Source organism: Felis catus, chromosome X (genome assembly GCF_018350175.1).
Source record: "Felis catus isolate Fca126 chromosome X, F.catus_Fca126_mat1.0, whole genome shotgun sequence".
NCBI lineage: Eukaryota > Metazoa > Chordata > Mammalia > Carnivora > Felidae > Felis > Felis catus.
The window spans coordinates 21,059,041-21,083,170 of record NC_058386.1 but is presented as its reverse complement, the minus strand read 5'-3'; the positions used below and the strand labels follow the sequence as shown (position 1 = coordinate 21,083,170).

Below are 24,130 nucleotides of genomic sequence, written 5' to 3'. Positions count from 1 at the left end.
CGCAAAAGAGTAAGTTAGGTGCACAGAGGTTCTCATTCTACTGTTATTCTTCACAGCAAAGACACCTAAACTAACCGGAATGTCCAATATGGGGGCGTGATTCAACGATGATTAAGGCTTTGCGTTTGACAAGAACCACAGCTGTTCACCTTTTATCTCAGAATCCTGTGGCTCTTCAAGCCCCCATCCTCACACTGCCCCGGGTGCTTGTGTTAAATAAAACAACAAGAGCAATCAGGAAGGCACATTTTAGCTCTGCAGAACCCGAATGAAGTCAGCCCAATGTTTTCTTCACATTAAAAAAAACTGAGAACGAGCTCCACCTGCCCTCTTTTCGCTCTGCATAAGTCCCCACTCTTTAGCACATTTGCTGTTTACGGTTGCAACTCCTTCACAGTTTTCTCGTCATTTCCAAAATGTTTTCTTCTCTGAAGTTGTGCATAAGCTGATGGCATTCAGGATGCCCGCCAGGACTCTGACAGGCACTGGGGCCTCCCTCTCGCCCGCACCAGCATGACAGAGGCCAAATCACAACTTTGCTAACCGCAAAGCCCTGCCGAGAGATGACCTATAATTATAAGAAATACTTCAAATAGTGATTATTTTCATTGATGTCAAGCTGCATTTCTACAATGAGCTGTGTTCCGAGAGAGCATTCTTTCCTGGCCAGGGCCCAGCTGAAGCCGCTTACAAACTGTATGCGCGGAGTCGAATCCATTCTCAAACTTTTCTGTGAAGGGCCCATGAGAAGCTGTTTGGAAACACTGAACACTGCAGGGGGCCGCCAGTTTTGAGGAGGGTGTGAGGTAGAACAATGATCGTCATGATTGAACAATTATGGTATCAGAACAATACCCCAAATGCTTTTGAGAGTTAAAACGTTCCCTGCCTAATGGCCACATGTTCCATATAATTATTTTCTTTGGTTATTGCAATTTTCAAATTGTCTTTCATTATAAATTGTGTTTACCATATAGGTGACCTCCTTTTTCTCCATGTTCTCTTACTTCCAGGTAGTGATGATATGCGTGTCTGAATATGGTATACATCTTTATCTTGGATATTCTCTCTTTTTGCCCCCTTAATTTTATCTTCAAGATTGTTAAAAAGTCACCTTGTTTTCCACAAGAACTCGTGTTTTTTTTAATGTTTTTAATGTTTATTTATTTGTGAGAGAGAGAGAGAGAGAGAGAGAGAGAGAGAGAACAAGTAGGGGAGGGGGAGAGAGAGAGGGAGACGCAGAATCCAAAGCAGGCTCCAGGCTCTGAGCTGTCAGCACAGAGCCCACGCGAGGCTCCAACTCCCGAACCACGAGATCGTGACCTGAGCCGAAGTCAGACTCTTGACGGAGCCACCCAGGCACCCCCACAAAAACTCTTTTTTATAGAAGTAGAAAGGGGGTGGATTCCCAAGTCCCAAACTGTAGCATCCCGCCTGTCACTAGCTAGCTGTGACTGTGGACAAGTCAGTTAATTTCTCTCCGACCCTCAAGTTACTCATCTGCAAAATGGACAAGATTTACAGAGGGAAGGGCTGCTGACTTGCGTCAGATCGCCTGGCTTCACATCCTCGCTCCAGTTCTGTGTCTCTGGGCAAACTAATCCTTCCCGTGCCTAGGGTGGTCGACCACCCCAGTTTGTCCAGGATTGAGGGACTGGCTAGGACATAGGACTTTCTGTGTGAAAACCAGGCAAACCTCCGGAAAACCGGGACCATCTGGTCACACGTTCCATGCCTCAGTTTCCTCATCTGTAAAAGAGAGATTACGACAGAACCTTCCTCATCGGGTTGTCAGGAAAACAGTCAGTCCATGTGAGAAGCACTTAGGATGATGGCTGACACACACGGTCAATATTCAGGATTGTCCTCTCCAAGGTGTCTTCCGCCTTCTCTATTCCACCCCCCTCATTTACTGTGTCACCATCTCCCTTTCTCCTCTCTTCTGTTTAATAGCTGAAAGTCTTAACTATGAGCATAGTTAGTATTAAACCCGACATGCTGTGAAATCCTTTGTTTCACTTACCACTACAGACAAGACCAATGATGCCTTCAAAATGTTTTTAAGCAATTTAATATAGCTCTCATTGGAATGTCACAATTTTCAAAGTTATAGTTCAATCTCCCTTTAGTGTAGTGCATTAAAAAGGTTACTCTGATGTCGTTTCTTTTACATAAATAACATCAAAATGCTCCCGCCCCAAAGCTGATGAAGATATGAGGAGGGTTAGCAGAAGCAGGCGGGAGCTGGTCCACGAGGAGATCAAGGGGCAGCCGTCTCCTGGGCCAGTGTCCCTCCCATCTTCCACAAAACATTCTGGCTGAGATCCTTTTGCGTTCTATGCTGGGGGAGCCAGGCCTGGTTGATGGGGTGCTTGGAAGGTAGGGGAACTTGTAGAAGGGGTGCCTGAGAAGGAAGGGTGCCCATGAGCCTCTGCGAACGAGGCCCATCCCGGAGGAAAACAGGCGCTCACCAGACGCCCGCTGCAGAGAGGCCCTCGCGGGGAAAGAAGAGTCCTGGAACAAGTCTCGGCCTCTTCCCTCCCCATCCTGTGATGCCTAATACCTAAGTGGGCCATATTTTTGGAGGAGATAAAGGGAAGTGGGTGAAAGAAACGACAGGCATTTTCTTTGATGAGCGGTCCCTTTTGCAGTTGGCAGAAAGCTGAAAAGCCCTTTCTGGATATTTTTGCCTGGGGCCCTAGAATTCCAATCAGTCATTCTTTGTTTACAACCCTCTGTGTGGGGTACACACCACCCTACTCCCCAAACCAGGCCTGGATAGGAAAGAAAGAGAGAAAGCAAGTTGGGCTGGGAATTGATTCTCCTGGGTGGAAGACTGTCTACAACTGCATTTTCTATTTGTACTATTTAAAAGATAGTGTTGGTGGTCTCTTCCCTTCTCACAAAAGGGAAATTTTACACCTGTTAGATTATAGTCTTGGAGCTATTAGAGAGAACATACAGTGACAGATAACACCAACTCTCTATTATCCATGAAAAGAAATAAGTACAAATCACTCCTAGGTCTCAAATTCACTTGAACTGTGGGTTTCAATCTTTGCAGCCTTTTTGGGATTCTCTGAGCAGAATACATTGGTTTTAATTTCTTCTTCGTCTTTTGCGAGCGTTAAGTTGGGCGAATCATAAACAATGAAATGGCCGCAATAGCAGTAACAGGGGAATTGAGGAAAGAAAATGAGGCCCAGATTTAAAAAAAAAAGGGGGGGGAGGGGAGAGGGGGGAGGGAGGGGAGATCAATCAGCCCCCACCCTCACGAGAATGAAAAATCAATTGCCATTTGCTCAAATCAAATATCCTGTATCTGCCCACAGCCATCACGCAGTTCTCGGGACAGAAAGGCTATACTAAGCCGCTCTCGGGTGCCAGAAAATGTGCTAAGACCGCAAAGTCTAAAGTGCGGGAAAGAATGTGATGTTCAGAGGGAAGAATGTGATGTTCAGAGGCATGCAACACAACATTTCAGGCGATTGTGAGAAATCTGCGATTTCCCGCTCAAAAAAAATCTGAGATCAGCTCATTGGATCCCCAAAGAAAAATTGCCAAGGCTCCCTTTCGGTGTGCATTTGCTTCTGGGCAGATTGTTTTGCTCTTGTCCCCCATTTCCTGCCCCGACTCTCCGCTCGCATCCACCACCGCTGACGTTTTCGAGGGCCGGGCGGTGTCGGGGACCCGAGGTCCCGGCGCCTCTCCCCGCAGGCCATCCCCCGCCCGCGCCCTCTCGTGGGCGCCCTTCCCGCTCCGGGCGCTGACCGCCCGCACCCCCCCCCCCCGTCAATTGTCAGCGCCATGGGGCTCAGCTCCCCCGGTCCCCGAGAGCCCGGAGGCGACACGACGTGGGGGCGCCTCCTTCCCGACGGGGAAACCGAGACCGCCCGGGCCGAGCGGTGCCGGAGGGCGCCTGAACGCAAAGTCCCGGCCGGTGAACCCGGCCTCCGCCGCCCCTAGAGGCCCCTAGGCCGGGAGGGTCCCAGCCCTCTGCCCCACCATCGCCCTCCTCGCGGCTGGGGAGCCGCCCTTTTCCCCCCAAAGATGCTGAGTGTCCCCGAAACGGATCCCGGGTGGGCTGGCAAGTCCGGGGGCAGAAGGGGGACCGTTGGGGGAGGACGCGACTGCCCCAGATTTGGAGGAGACGCCTGTCAACGCGTGGAATGCAAGCCCTTTTGCGCAGTTATTTTTATTCCGGGGGCCTTTCTTCCTCGTCCTCGTCCTCGTCCTCGTCCTCCTCCTCTATTTTTTTCCCCCTTCTGTTCAGCTATTTGTGTTTTCTGATCGGGTAAGTGATTTGCGGCAGGAAATTAGATAGCTTTATTCCAGAGGCAGTGTGGTTCTAATGGTATCTATTGCAGAGAGCCGGCTCTGTCTTACTCGCGGGCTTTTCTTCCTTTCTTTTTCTTTTTCTTTCTTTCTTTCTTTCTTTCTTTCTTTCTTTCTTTCTTTCTTGCAGGTTATTTTGTGACGAAGGGAACAGAACGCTGCTCGGCCTTGGCATCTTCCCTCCTCCCTTCAACACAATGCAACTCTTAATTAAACACGGGGACACCCACGCCTCCCTTCCCATAGGACCCCTTCCATCTGCTCCCCCCACTCCGAAATACCAGCCTTTTCTAGGCAGGGAAAACCTGGTGTTGAACTTCCCAATTAGCGAGACACAACGCAAAAAAAAGAGACTGTAAAGAGCCGTTATCACTCCTATTTTTGGACCCTCCTTTCTAGGCCTTACCCATTAAATGTTTTGGTGGCCTTAGCATGACTTTAAAATCCTGCAGGGCTGAGGACATATGTATGTAGACACTCCACATCTTGAGAAGCTCGATTTGTGTTTTTCTGATTGATGGGTGAGGTTTAACACACTAGTGCAAAAGAAATACCAAGTTATGGATTGATTAGAATAATTTTTCATCTTTGTAAAGTCTTCATTAGTAACTTTTCACCAGAGGTTCTAAGAGCTTCAAGAAAACGCAACATTTTCAGATTGATCCAAAGGGGATGGACATGAACCCTGCATTTCTCTTTTCTGCATTTCTGGCCAGACCAAGTGGGAGTAGGTGATTTGGGAGTAGTGGAGAGTGGTGGAATCTGGGGTTGAGTATCTCCCGATGCAGATGCTGCCGGGGGGGAAGTGGTGCCTGGGGAAGGGGAGCAGGGCGGTGGTCAGATTCCCTGAGAGTCAGAAAATAGGGGGCCGTCAAGTCACGGGTGTGACGAGTCAGAAGGTGGAGGAATCATGAAGACAGAAGGGAGGGTGATAATCACTGAGGCAAAAACTGGAGAATCCTATAATCCGAAGGTGGAGTATTCTAGAGTCAGAAGGTGGGAGGGGGTCGCAGAGCCAGAATGTGGCGTTACAGAAATATTAGAGTAGCTACCTTCAGATGACCCCTTACCAGGGACTGGAACCTGAGGGCACAGGCGGCCAAGACCCCATGAACACCCCAGCGGGCAGATTCAGATCTCAGGCTGGTGTTGTAGCCTCCGCATGCTTGCCTTCCCCCCACCCCCAACCATTCCACTTCTCGGGCCAGTGTTTCCTGAGGTTCGCCAGCAAGAATCCACCCAGCAATTATCTCCCCTCTCGCGCGCATGGGGGGACATTAACCACGAACGCGCTGGAGAAGAAAGGTACAGATGGGTCTTTTATTGCACACTTGGAAATGTTTCCAAGGCTTTTGTTTTCTTCCCCCATTCATTCCTGCCGTATCACTAGGATCTGCCAACTTCAGTGCCCAGAGGCTGCGGCTGAAGGGCCCGGCCCACCCGGAGACCCCCGCTAGGGGGCGCGCTCTGGCCGTGGCGCCGAGCCGAGCCGAGCCCGACAGGGGGGCTCCCCTGAGAGTACGCCGACTGCCGGGGTCGGCTGGGCCTCCGGACTGACGCCGGCATTGGGTCCCTCGCTGCTCCTTTACGTGAACTCCCACCCATTCCCTCCGCTCACCCGCCCCCCACGTCCGGGGACGCCAGGAACAGCTACAGAGTAACGCTGGCTGCACCCGGGACGCCTCGACCCTGGACGCACTCAGGGTCCCGCAGTCCGGCGGCATTGGAGAGGAGAAACCTGACGGTGATGATTACAGGGCGCCGAGAAGTTTCCCTCTCTGGTCTGGAAACCTGGGGAATGGTGCGGCAGGAGATGGGAGGGGCTCCCGCCGAGGGACTCAGGGTGAGAGCCCCACCGCTTGCTTCTCGCCGGTGGGAAGGGGGGGACCTCCTGCTCCTCTGCTCACCCCCAGCCACCCCCGCCTTCCGAGGGCAGATGTGAGCCTGCGACCATCTCGCCTGGCTTTGTGCTTAGAGCAAGGCTGAAAAATGCCTCGGTTGGCCGCCTGGGTGGATGATTGGGATGGGGGTGGGTCTGTTTTCTCTCTAGTTCTCCTTCCCCACCCCCATCCTTGCCTGCTGATGGGTAACCAAAAGTGGCGAGGTTTGCAAATAAGGGGAGCTGTCCTAACGCAGTGATCACACCGACACGTCGGTACCTTAGAGCTTGGCCATGGTTTTCGGGGCGCTTCCAAAAGCACTGCTTCCCCACAAACCTCTCACAGCTGAGCCCTGTTGGTGGAACCCAGGGTTCAGGCGGACGACAGGGCGCGTAGAAGGGGGGGGGGGATCAGCAAACACCAAGGAGTCTTCCTTGGAAATCCAAGTTACCAGTGCCTTTGGACCTTTCCGCAGGCTGATTCTTTGAAAACACATCAACAAACAAACACCGTCCACAGACAGATCCCAGCAGCCTTGGGGAGAACTGAGGCAGGGGTAGGGAGTGGAGGGCAAGCAGGGGGCAGAGAAGGCGAGGACCAAGAGCTAGGCAAGCGGATTATGTTGTATTTTCCGCCTATTACCAGACTTCCAGAAGGAGAGACCTCGATTTGTATACAAAATGCATACCCTGAAATGGATAAGACTCTGAAGGCAGCATTTGAGGAGGTTAACCTTAACTGGTTGGAGTTAAGGGGGGGTGGGGGGGAGGCAAATATTTCTGTTTATGCCCTCCGGCTCTTCCCAGCACCGGCTGTCAATCCCGACGCTTGTTATCCTCACAAGGCTTCAGTTTGTTTGCCTGATCTCAGCAAGGTTTTCTTCCACAAGTAGAACTATAATTGCTATAATTCTACTGTATCATTTGGATCATTGCAGTATTGTTGTTTTCTCTCCCTCTTTCTCTCCTCCTAACACTGCAATAACGCGCTCCAGTGTTAAATTAGCAGGTTGCGGAAGACCATAAATGAATGAAAGTTTGTTAAAAAAAATTAAATAAATAAAACAGCAAAATGACTTGGCAAAGGGGATATCACATCACAGAGAATCCTTGAGTGTAATCAGGACTTATTGTCTTCCCTTCCAATGGCTTCCAAATTGGTCGCCAGAGTCCAACGAAGTTTATTTCTATTGTTTAAATATATGTTTTGAAGAGGTTGAGCATAATTTAAGGGGACCTGAGTGTCCGGTGGGGCTGAAAGCCCATCACTGCTTTATTTATCTATGCATATATTGCACAGTAAATTAAAACATCTGAAATGAGAAGTGTGCAAGGTTAACTCTCCTGCAAACATTCTCCCCCTGGATAATGACATCAAACTGCCACCCCCTTAGCCTGCATTTCTTGCAAATATAATTTTGAAACTGCAGTGTAGAATTAGTTCTCACCACGGAAAAGAAAGGAGTTTCTTCCATCTGCCTCTTCTAGGTAATTATTATTTCCAGTCCTGGGGACAAGCCTCGTCTTTCACCATAAACAACAGTTTTAAACACTTCTGACCCTCACTTCTGACCATAACTGTCATTTTTATTTTAGTGATTGATTTTAAAGGCAAATGAACTGCAAACTATTGTTTTCTAGGCAGCCCGGGGCGGGGGGGGGGGGGGGGGGGCGGTGACCAACAGTTACAGACCTCAAATACAAGAGGAACCAGTTGTGAATTTCAAAGTACAAATGTGAAAAATGTTGCCACTAAAATGAAATTACTTTGATTCGTGGGTAAAAGAGAGATGACAGTAAATATGAAATTGGCTAAACTAAAAGTTTTTATACACATCCTATAGCCCAATTCTTACACGTTTACCTACTCAACAAATCAGCTAAATTCTTCCTAGATATGAGAAGTATCATTTTTGTTTTCTAAAATAACAAATAGGAAGGGTGCCTGGCTGGCTCGGTTGGTGGATCATGAGACTCTTGATCTCAAGGTTGTGAGTTCAAGCCCCATGTTGGGTGTAAAGCTTATCTAAAAAAAAAAAAAATAATAAAATAACAAATAGGATAACATGTACACCTTAAACCCATATTCTCGTTAGACACTCGGGATGACAGCAGATTCTGTCTTCCAGGGGGTATGCTAGAAAAGTTTTCTGTTGTTGTTGTTTAATTTAATCTTTTGGGAATAGCAAGAGTCAATTGTAGATTTTGAAGTTGGTATTGAATTGTGACAGAGATGATCTCAGGGCTGCTGGGTGTAAAGTGAACTGGGTCAGGCCCTTCTCCCCAAAGTGAATGGACGTGCCTTCCCAATAGCGTCCTCACTGGGGAACATTGATTAGAAATACCAAAAATAAACAAAATAAAATAACAAATCTAGTGTTTTCAAACAGGTTTCCCAAACAAACACATTATATTCTATTAATAGAATTAAATTCCAGGGGTCATTAAGTCAGAATCAGAAAGTCTATGTTAACCTCCCCTTTTACAGTGGATGATTAAAATTAGAATACACCCCAGCAGAAAGTCCGACTTCTTTTTTAAAAAAAGGAGAACAGCTGCAGAAGGGGGAGGAGAGAGACGGAAGCAAAGAAATCTTCCACCGAGAGAGTTGAAACACTGTTAGGCTCTCAGAAATGATTTGTACATTTGTGTCTCTTTTTGTTTAACACGATCTTTTTTGGACTCATTTTCAGCCCACTCCTTGCGTGTGCGGAGCCGACTCTGAAGTCACGGAGCCACCCAGCAGCCGGGTCTTGTGGATTTCCGACGCAGGGCCCTCCCGTGAGGGAAAAGTGCCTCTGTTTCTCCCAGCGACCAGCCGCTGGGACGCCCGCGAGGGTCCGCGGCTGGAGGCTTGGAGGAAACCGACGCGTCTTTACAGCTGCGTCCAGACCCGCTTCCCAGGAGTGGGCTCTCGCGGCTGGGGAGGGAATCGGCGGCCGAATGTTAATCGAAAGCTGAATGGGACGGTATCAAAACGCCGAACTGTTGATGAGGATGGAAAAAGGAGGAATGCAGGAAAGGCAGAATATCCCAGGTGCCTTGGACCAGCAGGCAGGGCTTAAAAGAAAATCAAATGTCAGAGATAGCTCAGGGACTCCTCCGTTCCCGGGTCCGAACATCCAAGTGTCAGAAAAACTGGTGAGAATCAAGCTAAAAGACAGAAAGAGAGAAGGACACAGAGAGACATATTTTTCCTCTTGCCTTTAATAGTAGTAGTAATATCAGCATTAGTATTAACAATATTAATATACCCATTCCCAACCCTTCATCCTCCTCAAGTCGTATCCTGAATGCTCCAGCCAAGCCAGCTCAATCTGTCGGCCGCCCACCCACCCGCATCCAAGAGTTATGCAGATGTTTATGGCTGGAAAAAAAAAATCCCAGTTATGCATTCTTGTATTTTTAAATACTGACTGTAAGTGATTCAAGTATAATCCTTTGTAAAACGCTTTTCTCTTTGACATATTGAAGGGGGTTGAGAGAGGAAAACCCGGCGTGGATTCCCCCTCGCCGGTCCCTGTCCCACCCACCACCCTTGCCCCCACCCTGCCAGCGTCGGGGCCCCTGGCAGTCCCTTGAGCCCAGCACCCAGAAAAAGTGGGCGTTCGTGCCAAACCCTCGCACTGGCTTGGCCCAACTTCAGTCACAATTGGTCTCGATTCTCAGTGCTGGACGCGCAGTAAGTTGTTTGGGAAGAAACGCGTTCGTTCAATCATAGGCTCACTCTCTTACCTTTGCTAATGGGAGCCGGGCCCTAAGAATTCAGAAATGTAGGCGCTCAGACTTGGTAGCAGCCGAACCTGGGTCTTTCCCACCCTGGAGCACTCAGGGCCCCCACAGTTCCGCTCCTTGCATGAGATTTGGGAGCGTCCGACCTCGGGGTGACAGCCTAACTAGTGGAAGCGAACTTGCGGAAAGAAGAGAGAAGCGAGTCTGGGGAGAAGAGGGAGACTCCCAGACCCCGCAGTCGACACTCGCCTGTCCCTTTTTGCCCTGTAACTGCTCTAGTGAAGGCCGCGCTCCACTGGCCGAGCTTTGTCTTGAAGCGGACTTTTCCCAGAGTTAAAGACGGAGGTAAGAGAAGTCGGGGGACGCTGCAAACCAGAGAGCAGCCTCCCGGCTCAGGGTGAAGACTAACTGCTCAAGGCGTTGGGCCACAAGACAAAAGTGAGCGCTCAAACAGCGGTTGTTTGCTGGCGGCCATCCCCCTGACACCTCGGAGGCTCGTCCGGCCTAAAGAGGACGGCGACTGGGCGCCACTGAGGTCGAGGCGCTGTCCTGCGACCGCAATCCTGGCTTGGAAAAGTACCAAGTCAGTCTGAACGCGAGCCTCCAGGCCTCGCCTCCGGGAAGCAAGGTCCCCTGGTTGGTGGAAGGGGCGCACGGCGCCCAAGGGGCACCCACAGGCCTGACATCAGAATAAGCTAGAGCTTCGGGCCAGTCTTGAAGGGTTAAAGGGGAAGCTGCGGGACGAAGATGGATAAGTTAGAAAGTTGTTAGTTAAAAACAAAAAAAGAAAAAAATGGTTTGGGTGACAGCTTGCTGTCCCCTCATCCTCCGCACCGCCCCCCCCCCAACCCCTCGCCGGCCTTTCCGGACTCCAGTCCAGGCTTTGCGCTGAGCCCGCAGCCCGGTGCAGCCCGGCCTCTGGCGAGAGCCAATCACAGTGCGCCTCTCAGCACGTGGAGGAGAGAGACTCCAGAGCTCCGCGCTCGCTGCTCACTACACTTGTTACTGCCTGTCCTGAGCGCGGAGAGGGCGAGCTCCGGCCGCGGGCAGGGCGGGAGGCAACAGCCGGCAACCGAGGGAGACAGAGAGGCGCAGAGACCGCAGTAATATCCACTATAACCAGCCATCTAACCCCACCCCCCAACACACACCCATTATCCCACCCTTCAGGAGAGGCAGCCAGCGGCCCCGCTCTCTGCGCCCAGGGAAAAAGCCCCAGCCATGAGCAATCAGTACCAGGAGGAGGGCTGCTCGGAGAGGCCCGAGTGCAAAAGTAAATCTCCAACTTTGCTCTCCTCCTACTGCATCGACAGCATCCTGGGCCGAAGGAGCCCTTGCAAAATGCGGCTGCTGGGAGCCGCGCAGAGCTTGCCCGCCCCACTGGCCAGCCGCGCCGACCAGGAAAAGGCCGTGCAAGGTAAGGTTGCGCTCACCAGGCACCTACAAAGAGCGCCGGGCACTGGTTTGGATGTTTGATGTTCGGGGGCCAGGGGCCTGGGGTTGTCAAGGTGGACATGGAGGAAAGAGAGAGAACAACTCTGAGGCCTGGTGTCTCAAAGAGCGGCAAACATCTCGCCAGGGGCTGCCTCTTCCTCTTTGCTTCCAGAAACAGAGGCCAAGCATCGCTTTGGAGGGGGTGGGGGCTTAAATTCTCGGTATTGAGGTCGTTTAAATACCCGCTTTGGTGGCCTTGGGAGTGCTCTGAAGAGGGGCGACAGGTCAGAAACAGCAGGTGCCTGGTGGACCCTTGTAACAACAACTTGAAGACAAGAACCCCTAAAGCTGTGAATAGGGGTCTCCAGACAGACTGAGCCTTGGTCTTTCCTCCCTGGAGGATTTCTTTATATGCGGTGTTCTCCCCACCCCTCCCCCCGCCCTTTCTTTCTTTTTTTAATTGTAGATTACTTGTGACCTTTTAAACCCAAGCTTCGCAGAAAACATCTCCCTGGGATTACCCAAATGCTCCTTATTGTATTTGAAATGTATGAAATGTGAGGCTTCTGGGTACTATTTTTTCTCTGCTGTGTTATTTTTAAAAATAGAGTTGAAATATTTAAAAGGTTTTATTTATTTTTTTTTAATTAAAAATTCCAAAAGAACCGTCGTTTTGCCCTGAACCTGTTACGCTCAAGTTTCGCCTTGAGCTGACTGCAGAGGTATCACAGGGAAAGAATTGTTGATTTCTTTCAAAATCCCAAATCCAGCGGTCCAGCCGCAGCGCCACTTGGAAGACAGGAGCAGATGGCAGAGAAGGGGCCGTTTAAAATAAAACTGACTTTTTCCTTTTCTTTTTTTAGCCTGCAGTGGCACCTATGCCAGGCGCTTCCTCGAAGGGAAAGAGCGGCCTGTGCCTGTTGTACCCCCCTTATGCCCCCTCCCAGGCCTTTCGGAGCCAATTTTCTCCAGGACGATTTTTCTTTGCCTTTCTGTGCAAGGAGCCGTCGCCCCCTCCAGCTGCGGGCGGTTGGGGCACGGCCCGCGCTCAGGGCCACTGGGCCGCTTCCTCAGCCCCCCCAGGGGTCGCTCACAGGGCAGCGCCCCTCTCGCCAGCCTGGGCCTGCGTGGCAGAGCAGCGGCAGAGGTCGTGCGCAGAGTTTTCAGGGTGGTAGTGATTTTTTTTTCCAAGTTGTTGAATGTTTTCAGGTTCTCCCATGCCCCGAAATGAGGAGGGCAAAAAGTGAGAGAGAGAGCAAAGGGAAAGAAAAAAGAAATGAAGAAAGGACGAGGAGAGAGAGAGCGCGCAAAGCGCACAAAAAGGCAGGAAGGGGGAGAAGAGAAAGATGAGGAAAGAAAGGGGGGACGGTAGAGAAAGAAAAAGAGAAGGAAAGTAAAAACGAAAGGAAGAGAAAGAGGGAGAGACAGAGGTAAAAGGAAGGAAGAAAGGAAATAAAGGGAAGAGTGGGAGAGGGCAAGGAGAGAGGCGAGGGGCGGAGGAGGACCGAAGAAAAAAAGAGAAAGAAACAAGAGAAAGAGAGAAAAAGAAAACGCAAGAAAAGTGGGAAGGAGAAGGGGGTCCAAGTCCGGTTGCACGCGGGAGGGGGGGCCGGGGCCTAGGCGCCGAGAGAGCAGTGGCGGGCCGGCCTCGGGCGGCGGCTCTGGCGGGGACGCCCGGCTGACCAGCGCGCTGACCGCTCTCCCTTGCCCGCAGGCTCCCCCAAGGGCAGCGGCGCCCCGTTCGAGGCTGAGCTGCACCTGCCGCCCAAGCTGCGGCGCCTGTACGGCCCTGGCGGGGGCCGCCTCCTCCAGGGCGCCGCGGCGGCGGCGGCTGCTGCGGCAGCGGCGGCCGCGGCGGCGGCCACGGCCACCGCGGGTCCGCGCGGGGAGGCCCCTCCGCCGCCGCCGCCAAACGCGCGGCCCGGGGAGCGGCCGGACGGCGCGGGGGCCGCCGCGGCCGCCGCGGCCGCCGCCGCCGCGGCCTGGGACACGCTCAAGATCAGTCAGGCACCGCAGGTGAGCATCAGCCGCAGCAAGTCGTACCGCGAGAACGGGGCGCCCTTCGTGCCGCCGCCGCCCGCGCTGGACGAGCTGGGTGGCCCGGGGGGCGCCGCGCACCCGGACGAGCGCCTCGGCGCGGCCAGCGGCCCCGGTGGCGCCCCGGCGGCGGGTGGCGGTACGGGCGCCGAGGACGACGAGGAGGAGCTGCTGGAGGATGAAGAGGACGAGGACGAGGAAGAGGAGCTGCTGGAGGACGACGAGGAGGAGCTGCTGGAGGACGACGCCCGCGCGCTGCTCAAGGAGCCCCGGCGCTGTGCCGTGGCCGCCACTGGCGCGGTAGCCGCCGCCGCCGCCGCCGCCGTGGCCACCGAGGGCGGGGAGCTATCGCCCAAGGAGGAGCTGCTGCTGCACCCAGAGGACGCTGAGGGCAAGGACGGCGAGGACAGCGTGTGCCTGTCAGCGGGCAGCGATTCGGAGGAGGGGCTGCTGAAGCGCAAACAGCGGCGCTACCGCACCACGTTCACCAGCTACCAGCTGGAGGAACTGGAGCGGGCCTTCCAGAAGACGCACTATCCAGACGTCTTCACCAGGTACGCGAGGGGGGCGGTCGCGGCTTTCGCGGCGGTAGCTAGTGGAGAGCTCACGCGGGCCCCAGGGAGGGAAGGCGGGTGGGCAGGGGCCCCGGGTTCGAGGCAGGGGCTTGGCTCCTGGACTCTACCCAGGTGTGCCCTCCCAGTGCACCCACCCCTGCTCACCAAAAACTACCCACACCCAACCCCACCCCTACTCCGGGCTTTAAGTTTGGACTGGGATGATTTCTTTCCTTCCCAAAGTCTCTCCAGTTTAATTTTTTCAAATTACGAGTTTTAGTTAGAGAAGAACGGTCTCTCCAAAGGGTGCCAGAACGCACCACCTTGGAGGCATGCGTACCCCAGCGCACGTACTCAGGACCCCGGGCGCTTCGGTCCCGGCCAGGTCCCGGGCGAGGCGCAGGAAGCGCCGCGGGGCCCTCGCGGCCAAGGCAAAAACAGGGGCTATTTTTGGCCACTGTGTGGTGCGCTCGCCACCCCCGCCCGATGCCCCAGGAGACTGGTGGGTATCAGTTACGCTGTTCGCTGTTCACAGTAGAGCTGGAGCCCGTGCCTGCGGAGGCCTTTAAAAAAGATTCAAGTTCTGTCGTTTGAGGACTCCTAAAATAACGGCAGGAAGTCAGAACTGGACAGGATTTGGTATCTGTACATCTGGGGGGCAGCAGCCAGAATCTTCCCCTCTCATTGCTGTCCTCTCTTCTCCCCCCCCCCCCCACACACATTAAGCCCAGCGTTCATTTCATGCACACGGGTTTACAGGGGTGGGACATGAATGCTGGCAGCCAGGCAGACAGTGGACCAAACAGCTGGGGGGATTTTTCTCTTCGGACGGCTGTCCGGCCAGGGTGTTCCGCCTGATCACGCTCCAGTTCCCTCTTGCCCCAGTGTTTTGGGGAAAGAGGTGAGACGACTGAGCCCCTGGGCCCCAGCTAATCCATCCAACCTGGAGCGCTGGCTGCCTGGGGGCCTTCCTCTCCCACCCTACAGCCAAGATCTGGGCTCAGGCGAGGAGCCAGCGTCTGGGCAAACTTCCTACAGTAGGTCGGGAGAGAGGGCTGGGTGTCTGCCTGGCGCAGGGCTTGTCAAGCTCCGGCAGCTTGTTCACTCAAGACGTGTGCAGCTTTTCAATATGCATTTTAGAAGCGGAAAGCTGCCCACCCTTTTGAACCGCAGGAGACATTGCTGCTCAGAGCTGACGAGGCCCGAGCCAGCTCTAAAGTGTTGTTGATCTGGCAAGTAATGGCCAGACTCTCTCCTAACCAGTAATGGAAAAGAGTTGATCTGGTGCTGGCATACACTAAACTTGGTCATCCCTTGAGCTAAAGTTGGTCCTCCTTATATCATCCAGTCCCTTCATTTTCTTTAAAAAAGAACACAAAATTTAAAATCTGTGTGTGCTGTCCAATAGCTAACTGGCCGACCTGCTTCTTGCATTTATCACACATGTGTGTTTCAAAGGAAGAAAATGATGTGGTGTCGATTGGCACCCAGGTCCGCCCTTTTTTACCTTCTCCGGGGGGAACCATAGTACGTGAAAGGGGGCAGCTCCTCTTCACCGCCCCGTGCCCACCCCTTTCCGACTGGGGGTTACTTAGAGCTCCTTAGTTCGGGCAGGGAGCCAGCCAACAGTGAGGTTTTAGATTTGCTGGTGCTCCCTGCAGCAGGGGGGCAGCCGAAAGCGCTGCGCTGCTTGGTGAGCCGGTTTTCTCCTGGTCCTGAAGTTTCAAGTGTGGACTGGGGGGCCTGCCGGCAGTGCAGACCCAGGTCCCAGGCTAGGGCAGCCCCCGATCTTCCATATTAGCGGGGGTACAGCCAATTATTCTCTCAAGCTCAGATTTTCGGTAAACAGGTCGTACGTAAGGCATTTTACAGCATCTTAATGGTTTCCTATTTGCCTTAATTGTCGCAGTAATAACTGCAATGACGGGGTAGGGTTTCAGTTAAATCGACTTCCCCTGAGATGGGCAGGGTTTGTAGTGGGCACTGGAGTCAGGAGGTGCGCAGAATTTTGTTTAATCAAAAAATTACCCCACTGAACTCTTAACAAGCTTAACATATCTCCAGAGGGTAATGGGGAGTATGACCTAAGGGAAGAGGGAGGGAGGGAGGCGGGGGAGAGAGAGAGAGATGAAGGGAAAGGCGGAGAGCTGGAAAGAGAGGGAGAGAGAGAAAAGAGGGGGCAGAAAAAAATTTTTTTAAGGCAGAAAGAAACACAGGGCACGAAAAACAATTTGTGGTTGAGTGCTGAGTTCTTCTCGCATGTAATATGAGGACAAAACAGGGTATGAGCGTTGTGTGCCTGTGTGTTTCTTGTCTAACTCTGGCTTAAGGGAGAGTGGGGGCGAATCCGAGTGCCCAGTTCGACTTAGAGACTCAAGAAGCCACGCTTGTCACTCTTGAATATAGGATGATACACTACAACATCTTACATCAAGCAACGTGTCGTGTGTTTTTATGTTTTCAATCAAATAGTAGGCACTTGAGTGGTGAAGGGATCACGATGCCCATATGTTTGGGGGTGAGGGCAGGCAGGCAGCCAGGAGAGGCCCTGATGGAGGAAGCCTGCCAGAAAGGGGAAGGTGGCTGGGAAGGTTTGCTGGAGCCTGCTGTGACCTCCTGTCTGTGTGTTACTTTCTTATAGGGAGGAATTGGCCATGAGGCTGGATTTGACTGAGGCCCGAGTCCAGGTGAGCTGCGCTGCAGAGAGCGGGGAGGCGGGGGTGGGGGGAGAGTGGGAGAGAGGGGAGTTGATGAACTGGTGTGGGTCGAGACCCCCTTTGTAAAATGAAGAGGAGCAGAATCAGAAAAGCAGATCCAAACACACATGCCCCAAAAGATTAAAATATGGAGACCTGGGAGGTTGGAGGGGAAGGTTTCTGGGTTTGGGAGCCTTGAGGGAGGAGTCCGGGATCAGAAGAGGGGTTTCAGGGCCCCTGAAATGCAGTCTGGAGCCCCCTGGTTCCACAGCCCCTGTAGGAAACAATCGGAGGAGTGACTTCTCCTGATTGAAATAATGGGATGGAGCATGGATTTGGTTGTTAGACAAATCCGCTCAGCTCCAAGCAGGTATTTGGCTGCGATTAAGTCTCCAATCGGGCTTCATAAAAGCCCACTTAGTGCTAGAACAAACAGGGCCATTTGAAGGCAAAATGCTGTTTGATTTCCCCTCCGCCCGCACAAGGAGCTGGCTAATGCTATTTGATTTCCCATTTTTTATAGCAATGAGCCCACATTGATCTAATAGGGAGTGAGTGCAATGCTATTAAAGGTGTTTGCAGCCCCATACCAGAGTGCATTTCCGAACCCAGGCCTCATAACCAGAGAGACGATCAACACTGGGCAGCCCCGACGGCCAACAGAAAACAGATGTCCCTGGGTTAGGAGCTGAGTGAATCACTTTACAGTCAAAATCAAGCGCTGATAAAGCACAATAAATTCCATATGGCTCATTTAATACACAACAGCTTCTTGCATTAGAGGGCTAATGATGAGGCCTGTCCCCTCCCTTCTGTTGACACATTTCTCCATTGTCAAACAGAGATGTGACAGCAACTCCGTGTTTTCAGCTCAGGGGAACGAGTCGTGGGAAAGTTAAATAACTTTTAAAAAGAAAGAGAGCGCCCCCTCCCCTTCTCCTCTCTCCCTATTCACTGGAGAAGATGTAATTAAGTGAATATGAATTATTAGAGTCCTTTCGTTTACCTTTGGGGGGCCTCAGAGGTATTAATTCAATAATGAGGAATTGCAGGGGGACATCTTGATAATTGCAGTGGAGCCGGGAGAGATGATCTGTCTGTAAAAGGTTTCCACGTTCTTTGAGGGCATTCTGCCTCCCCTGCCCCCCTCCCCTCCTTTACTCCTTTCACTGCCATCGAAGAGTGGCGGATATTCTCGTCTAGACAGATTTGGATACACAAAAGCTGCCCACCCAGCCTGGTCCCATCTAGTCTTACTTTTTCAAGCCTCTGAATTTCCACACTAGAGTGTTTCTCCAATTCACAAATAGATTATTCCAGGGCTGTGGAATGTTATGGATGGGCTCCTGCGCAGCAGGATTTTAAATAATCAAACGATTTGGATTCTCGATTTTTCTTGCCATATGTGGCTGTCTAGAAGTCAAGCCAAGCTTAGATACTAGTGCTAGTAAGACAGCCTCCAGTGTGTCTATATGAAAGGCGTGGATGTCTTTAAAATTAAAAAAAAAAACCCAAACAAATTCCTCCAGGATCATTTACATTATGTTTTTAATATAACTCTGTATAGCCCCGGAGTTCATTCTTAATTTTTAGACTTGTGTGCAGGCATAAACCCCAACCTAAAAATATTAATGCCTTCAGGGGAGAAGGAGCATATCTTCTTAGCTGTGGGTGTGACGAACAGGTCACGTAAAAATAATTTCGTGCGCCTGGGAGTTATTTTTAGACTATGGTAGCTGCCACATTTCAGGTAAAGGTCTCTACTAAAACTGCTTTCTATTAACAATTAGGAAGATACCTTGTACTAAAATTCTCCCCCAAACCTAGAACTATCTTATTTAAATAGCCTATTTAAACCACATCCTGCAAAGAAAGAAAGACCTGTTAGCTCTGAAGACGTGTAACGTCTACAGCTATCCTACACTCTCATTTCGATTTGTCCGGGTTGCTGCATACCTGGTCCCCGCAGTCAGTGCCTTCCTGGGTGGAGCCGGGCCCTACACGGGGCCCCTGCCCATAGCAGGCCGCCTACCCTGTCTTTCCTTTCACGGAGGACCAGCCCCCACAATGCAGGCTCGTTTGCTTGGGTGTTCCTTCCCTCCCTCCCAGCTTCCCCCCAACCTCAGAATCCAGCTTAGTGCTCTTAGGTGTTCAGTAAATATTTCTGGAAAGAATAAATGAACAGCCTTCCTGAGGTCCCCTCTTCAACACAGCAGAGATTTTGCCAGCTCTTGGGCAAACCTGAAATCCGCGAGAATAGCTGATGGGCAGCGACAGGCTGGTACCTACTCATCTCTGGGTGGCTGCCCATAGCCAAGAGTCCCTATCCAACCGAGCTTTCACATGCTTTGTGCTACTCGTCGCACATAACAGCCTTATGAGTGAAGTTTTATCATCACCATTTTACAGATTAGAAAACCAAGGTTGAGAGAGGTTTAAGTGACGTGCCTAAAGACGCACAGCAAGCAAATGGCAGCGGAGACGTTTAAACCTCGGTGTCCCCATCTCTAAACACACGGGACCATTTTCTTCCAACTGGGAAAGGAACGAGGCTATTTGAAATACGCACTGGAAAGGGTTTGCTTGTCCTGTATTTCCTGCTGGCCTTAAGTTTGGGCTCCTTTTCGCCTCTTGTTTGGCCCTAGAGGTGTCTTTGAATCACCCGAGGCCAGAGAGGAGCGAGTGGGCGCCGGCCTCAGCGGAAAGGAGGAAAGGTTCCCAGCGGTGGGGGGGGGGGGGGTGGGATGGGATGGAGAGGGGGCGCGCGTCCGGAGCCCCGCCGACCCCGGCTCTCTCCGCCTTGCAGGTTTGGTTCCAGAACCGTCGGGCGAAGTGGCGCAAGCGGGAGAAGGCGGGCGCTCAGACCCATCCTCCGGGGCTGCCCTTCCCCGGGCCGCTGTCGGCCACCCACCCTCTGAGCCCCTACCTGGACGCCAGCCCCTTCCCCCCGCACCACCCTGCGCTGGACTCGGCCTGGACGGCCGCCGCTGCCGCCGCCGCCGCCGCCTTCCCGAGCCTACCTCCGCCTCCTGGCTCGGCCAGCCTGCCGCCCAGCGGGGCGCCGCTGGGCCTGAGCACTTTCCTCGGAGCCGCTGTGTTCCGACACCCGGCCTTCATCAGCCCTGCGTTCGGCAGGTAACGCGCGGCCTCGGGAGTCTGTCTGTCTGTCTCTCTAATACACACAGAGAGCCTGGGGTCAGGGAGGAGCCGGAGACAGGAGACAGGTAGTGGCTACACCACATCTTTGCTCTTTGGCCAACTCTTAGAGATTTAGTCAAAGAAAATACTCTCTAATTTTGCCTCAATGTGGATCTTGAAGGGAATGACTTGGGGCCGAGTGGCATAGGGGAGGGCGGTGGCAGTAACAACAACCATGACAACTGGGAGTGTCCAGTGGAAGCTGTGAAAGTACCGTTTGAAGGAAGCACCAGCTCAGGCCATAGGTGGTGTGTGTGTAAACGTGTACACGTGTAGGCTACAGAGCTGGGATGACTCTTCAAATTTTGCCAAAACCCTTCCCCATGCTTCAGGGCCTGGCAGAGCAACACAGCCCTGGCTTCTACAGGAATCCTGGAGCCAGGGGCCCTCTGGGTGCAAAGAACTCTTTTTTCTTCCCCAGACTCTAACTTCCCTGTCACTCAAGTGACCCGCTGCCAGCCATCCCCCATATGTGCAAGCCCCGACCCTCACTGCGGCACAAGACAACGAAATAAAAGAAACCGTTCATCGTATATTATAATTCCCTTTCTTTAAATGAACATCGAATGATGAAATAAAAAGTCTGTATAATCACACAGACAAAGAAACAAAGGAGGGATGTATTAAGTTGGAAAGTGCAGTGAAAATAAAACTGAATGCAGCTTCAATGATCTCTCTTTGGGAGAACAAAGAAATAATAGATTCATCCAACGGCGCAGCCACTTAACAAAAAATCATCTTAGAGAAAATTTTTTAAAAAAGACACGAAGGAGAAGTAGTTTCACGTAACAAACCGATAAAATAAACAGCAAGTGCACCGAAGTGCGTGGTTAGCGACTCAGTTTACCTAGTGGAACCAGAGCATCTTACGCCCCCTCCAGGACACACTCTATTATTTTTTCTGAGCAAACAATTTTAAGTCCTGTGTACCTCGCGTCCCCCACCTTTCCCTTCTGACAAGTGGCTCATAAAAGCCGGCAGACCCCGGCTGGAGCACCTGACAGATTTGGAGAGGCTGGAAGAGGAGTGCGGTGGGGGTGGCATGAGGGGTAGAAGGTGGCCTGGGAGAAGCGGGAGGCTCTCTCTCCTCGAATCCTGGTGGGCTCATTTCTAATGACGGAAACTGAGAATTAGCCCTGCAGGAGCCCAGAGCCAAAACCATGGGCGTGGGGCGGAGGTGGGGGGGGGGGCGGAGGAGGGGGGGCAGGTAGGGTTAGGGTGGTAGTTGGGGTGGGGTGGCCGGGGACGGCTCTGGTCTGGGCTGCAGGACCGCTGTGCCGTGCGAAGGAGGTGGAGGGAGGCGCCGCGAGAAGCAATCCCGGCGCCGACTGGAGGCGGTGGCACGGACTAGGGTCCCGGGCTTGGGCGTCGCCGTGCACCGCCCGCGGGGGTCACGGGTTCGGGGGGGGGGGTCTCTGGGGCGAGAGGCTGCAGGACACAGGGAGGGCGATGGGGAAGGGGTGTCGTTGCACCCGGACGCGGGGCGGCGGGCGGGTCCGAGCGGCCTACCGAGCGGAAATCAACAGGCGGGCGCCCCACACCCCCACCCCGCGGTCATTGGCTGGGCACGGGCAGCTCAGTCTGGCGCGGGAGGGCGGCCTTGTCGGCGGGAAGGCCGACAAAGAAGGCCAGCTCTCCCAGGGCAAAAGGAGTCCCCGGCCGAGAAGGCGCCCTAGGAAGAGTACAAGGTCTGCAGCCTAGGTCTTGCTCAGCTTTAATGCCACCTTCTCGCTTCTTTCTCTTTTTTACTCCTCCATCTCTCCTCTTCTTTTTCTCTTTGTCTCTCTTCTCTCTTCTGGCAAGTGGAGCTCCCGGTCTGGGAATACAACCCTTTCTTAGGCGAAACCACAGAATGCAAGCAACTGGGCCGTGGGGGTTTGGGTCGCAGGACCTGCCTCCGCCCCGGCTCTGCTCCCTTCAGGCTCTCTGGCCCCATGGCCTTTTTTTGTTTGGTTTTTTCCCTCCGTCGGTTCCCTGCTCTAGTAAAGGCCTCTCAGAGCACCCCAGCCTAGCGCCCATGCTCCCCAGCCCGTGGCCCACCCTAGCCCTGCGACTCCGGGCTTCTGCGGCGGCGCCCGTCTGCGTCCTTCTGTGGCCCTCCGCTCCCGTGGTGAGAGGCGGCGGGAAACGCCGTCCCCGGCGCCGCGCTCAGCTCCCGAGGCCGTGACCGCGCTGTTTGCTCTCCCTGCAGGCTCTTTTCCACCATGGCCCCCCTGACCAGCGCGTCGACCGCGGCCGCGCTCCTGAGACAGCCCACGCCGGCCGTGGAGGGCGCGGTGGCGTCGGGCGCGCTGGCCGACCCGGCCACCGCGGCCGCAGACAGACGCGCCTCTAGCATAGCGGCGCTGAGGCTCAAGGCCAAGGAGCACGCCGCGCAGCTCACGCAGCTCAACATCCTGCCGGGCACCAGCACGGGCAAGGAGGTGTGCTAAAGGCTGCCCTCCACCCTCGCGCCCCGGGCGCACCCCGAAAGGTCACCTCACTCAGCACCACTCAAGACCAAATGGAAACAGAGGACCAGCACACTCCCGAGACGGCACTGAGAGAGCGCGGCCGCCTTCGCAGCAGCCCGGATGCGGGCAAGGCAGCCCCTGGCGCTACCGGACGTGGCACCTCCTCGGCTGGCTGTCCACCCGCCCCTGCCCCTGCCCCTGCCCCTGCCCCTGCCTCTGCCAACCTCGCTCCGACTCTGAACATCCACTCTCTCTCGCTCTTACTTTACTGAAAATATCGGGGAGGTTTTCTCTCCAAGACGCCTGGTATTGAAGTTAAAAAATTAAGAAACCCAACCTCTCTTCCTCCTGACACCCCACTTAGCTTTTTTTTTTTTTCTTAAATAGCATTTTGGCGCTCTAAGTTGATCCCCCCAGCGTGGGCCCCGGTGTGAAGCCAGGGCCAGGGAAGCGAACGCGAATCTGTAAGATAGCTAACAGTGCACTTAACGGAAAGGGGCGTCTTGTTCTTGTTCTCTTCTTTATCATACACCAACCAAGGTTTTTATATCAAACCAAAGGGAAATACTCTGCTAGAATATGGACTGTTGAAGTCACCAAACTGTGATTATTGATTCTGTACATACCATTGTTATTAAAAAAAAAAAAAGAACAGAGCTTTGTATATTTGAAATGTTATAACGCAATTGCACTCAGCGTGGTATGGTAAAAGTTTGTCCTCCTGTAGATTCTTACTGTGTTGTAGATACGGTAGGGTTCCTAGACAAATATTTATGTACTCAAGCCCTTTATTTAACTTATTAACTGTAGAGGCTTCCGAAACCTTCAAGATAAAGGCAATGGTACAGTACTTTTGTGTAATGTGTAATTGTTATCACTTTTCCTTGCTATCTAGTGGAGAAGTGTCACGCTCAAAATAAAAAAAAAATTATATGTTTAACAAAAGGAAGTGTGAATGCTCTATGCAAGCGCTGAGGGGACAGCGGACAGGCCCCCGCAGAGGCCGGGCGGGGGTGGGGGGCGCTCTGGCGCTCCGGCACCTCCTCGGTTTATTTGCATGCGCGTTTTCCTGGCAGAGGCCCTTGGTTTGAATGTGATCCTCAAAGGGATTCGGGTTCCCTGCAAAAGTTAAGGACGCCGCCGCCGCAGTTTCCTCCCGCGTCTCGGCTCCCACGGCTCGTTCCGCAGCGGGAGCCGAGGGTCCCGGGCTACGGACGTGGGGTGGACTCGGGGGTGGGTGGCCGTACCGTAGGCGTTGTTGATGGTGGAGACAGAAATTTGAAGCGAGCGGGAGTCTTAGCTAGGAAGGCGAAGGAAATTGTTCGTGGAAAGTGCCACGTAGCAAGGAAGTGCGCGGTCCGAGATGACAGGTAATGGCGAGAGCAAGAAGCCGAGGCGCTGGCTTCCGAGGGGGGCGGGCTCCAAGGTATACAGGGTATACCCTCGGGGAGGAGGGTGTGTGTGTGTGTGTGAGAGAGAGAGAGAGAGAGAGAGAGAGAGAGAGAAAGGAGAAGAACGCAGAATCGGTGATGGAAAGGCAGCAAGGGGGTATCCAAGTGGCAGATCTTAACTCGACAAATGTCATTACATCACTTATCCAGACACTGGGAAATGTATACATTTGAAAAAAATCTAAACAACTCAGGTTTCCGGAGGAGACCAGAACAGATTTGCAATCTGTAACCCCCTTGGCGCACTCCTCCCCGCGCGGGGAACCGTAGCTTCTCCCTCCCCCCCGACCCCCCCCCCCCCCCCGACCCTTCGTGCGCCACTCCCGGCGACCGCGGGGTAAGCCCGCCCGCGGGGGCTGGG

General features: G+C 53.1%; 1 protein-coding gene across 2 annotated transcripts; it reads left to right on the top strand.

Moving 5' to 3' along the window:
* Nucleotides 1-5,788: 5,788 nt before the first annotated feature.
* ARX (aristaless related homeobox) lies at nt 5,789-23,263 on the top strand. Of its 2 annotated transcripts, none has more exons than XM_045050868.1 (6): nt 5,789-6,178; nt 8,908-11,363; nt 13,095-13,971; nt 16,613-16,658; nt 19,474-19,802; nt 20,287-20,398. In XM_045050868.1, exons 2-6 carry the CDS (start codon nt 11,168-11,170, stop codon nt 20,291-20,293), a joined length of 1,455 nt encoding a protein of 484 aa, XP_044906803.1. In that variant the 5' UTR covers nt 5,789-6,178; nt 8,908-11,167; the 3' UTR covers nt 20,294-20,398. The 2 variants fall into 2 exon arrangements, with proteins under 2 accessions (XP_044906803.1, XP_023104852.1); XM_023249084.2 differs by lacking the exon at nt 20,287-20,398 and adding an exon at nt 22,057-23,263 and having other exon boundaries at nt 5,797-6,178.
* Nucleotides 23,264-24,130: the final 867 nt, after the last annotated feature.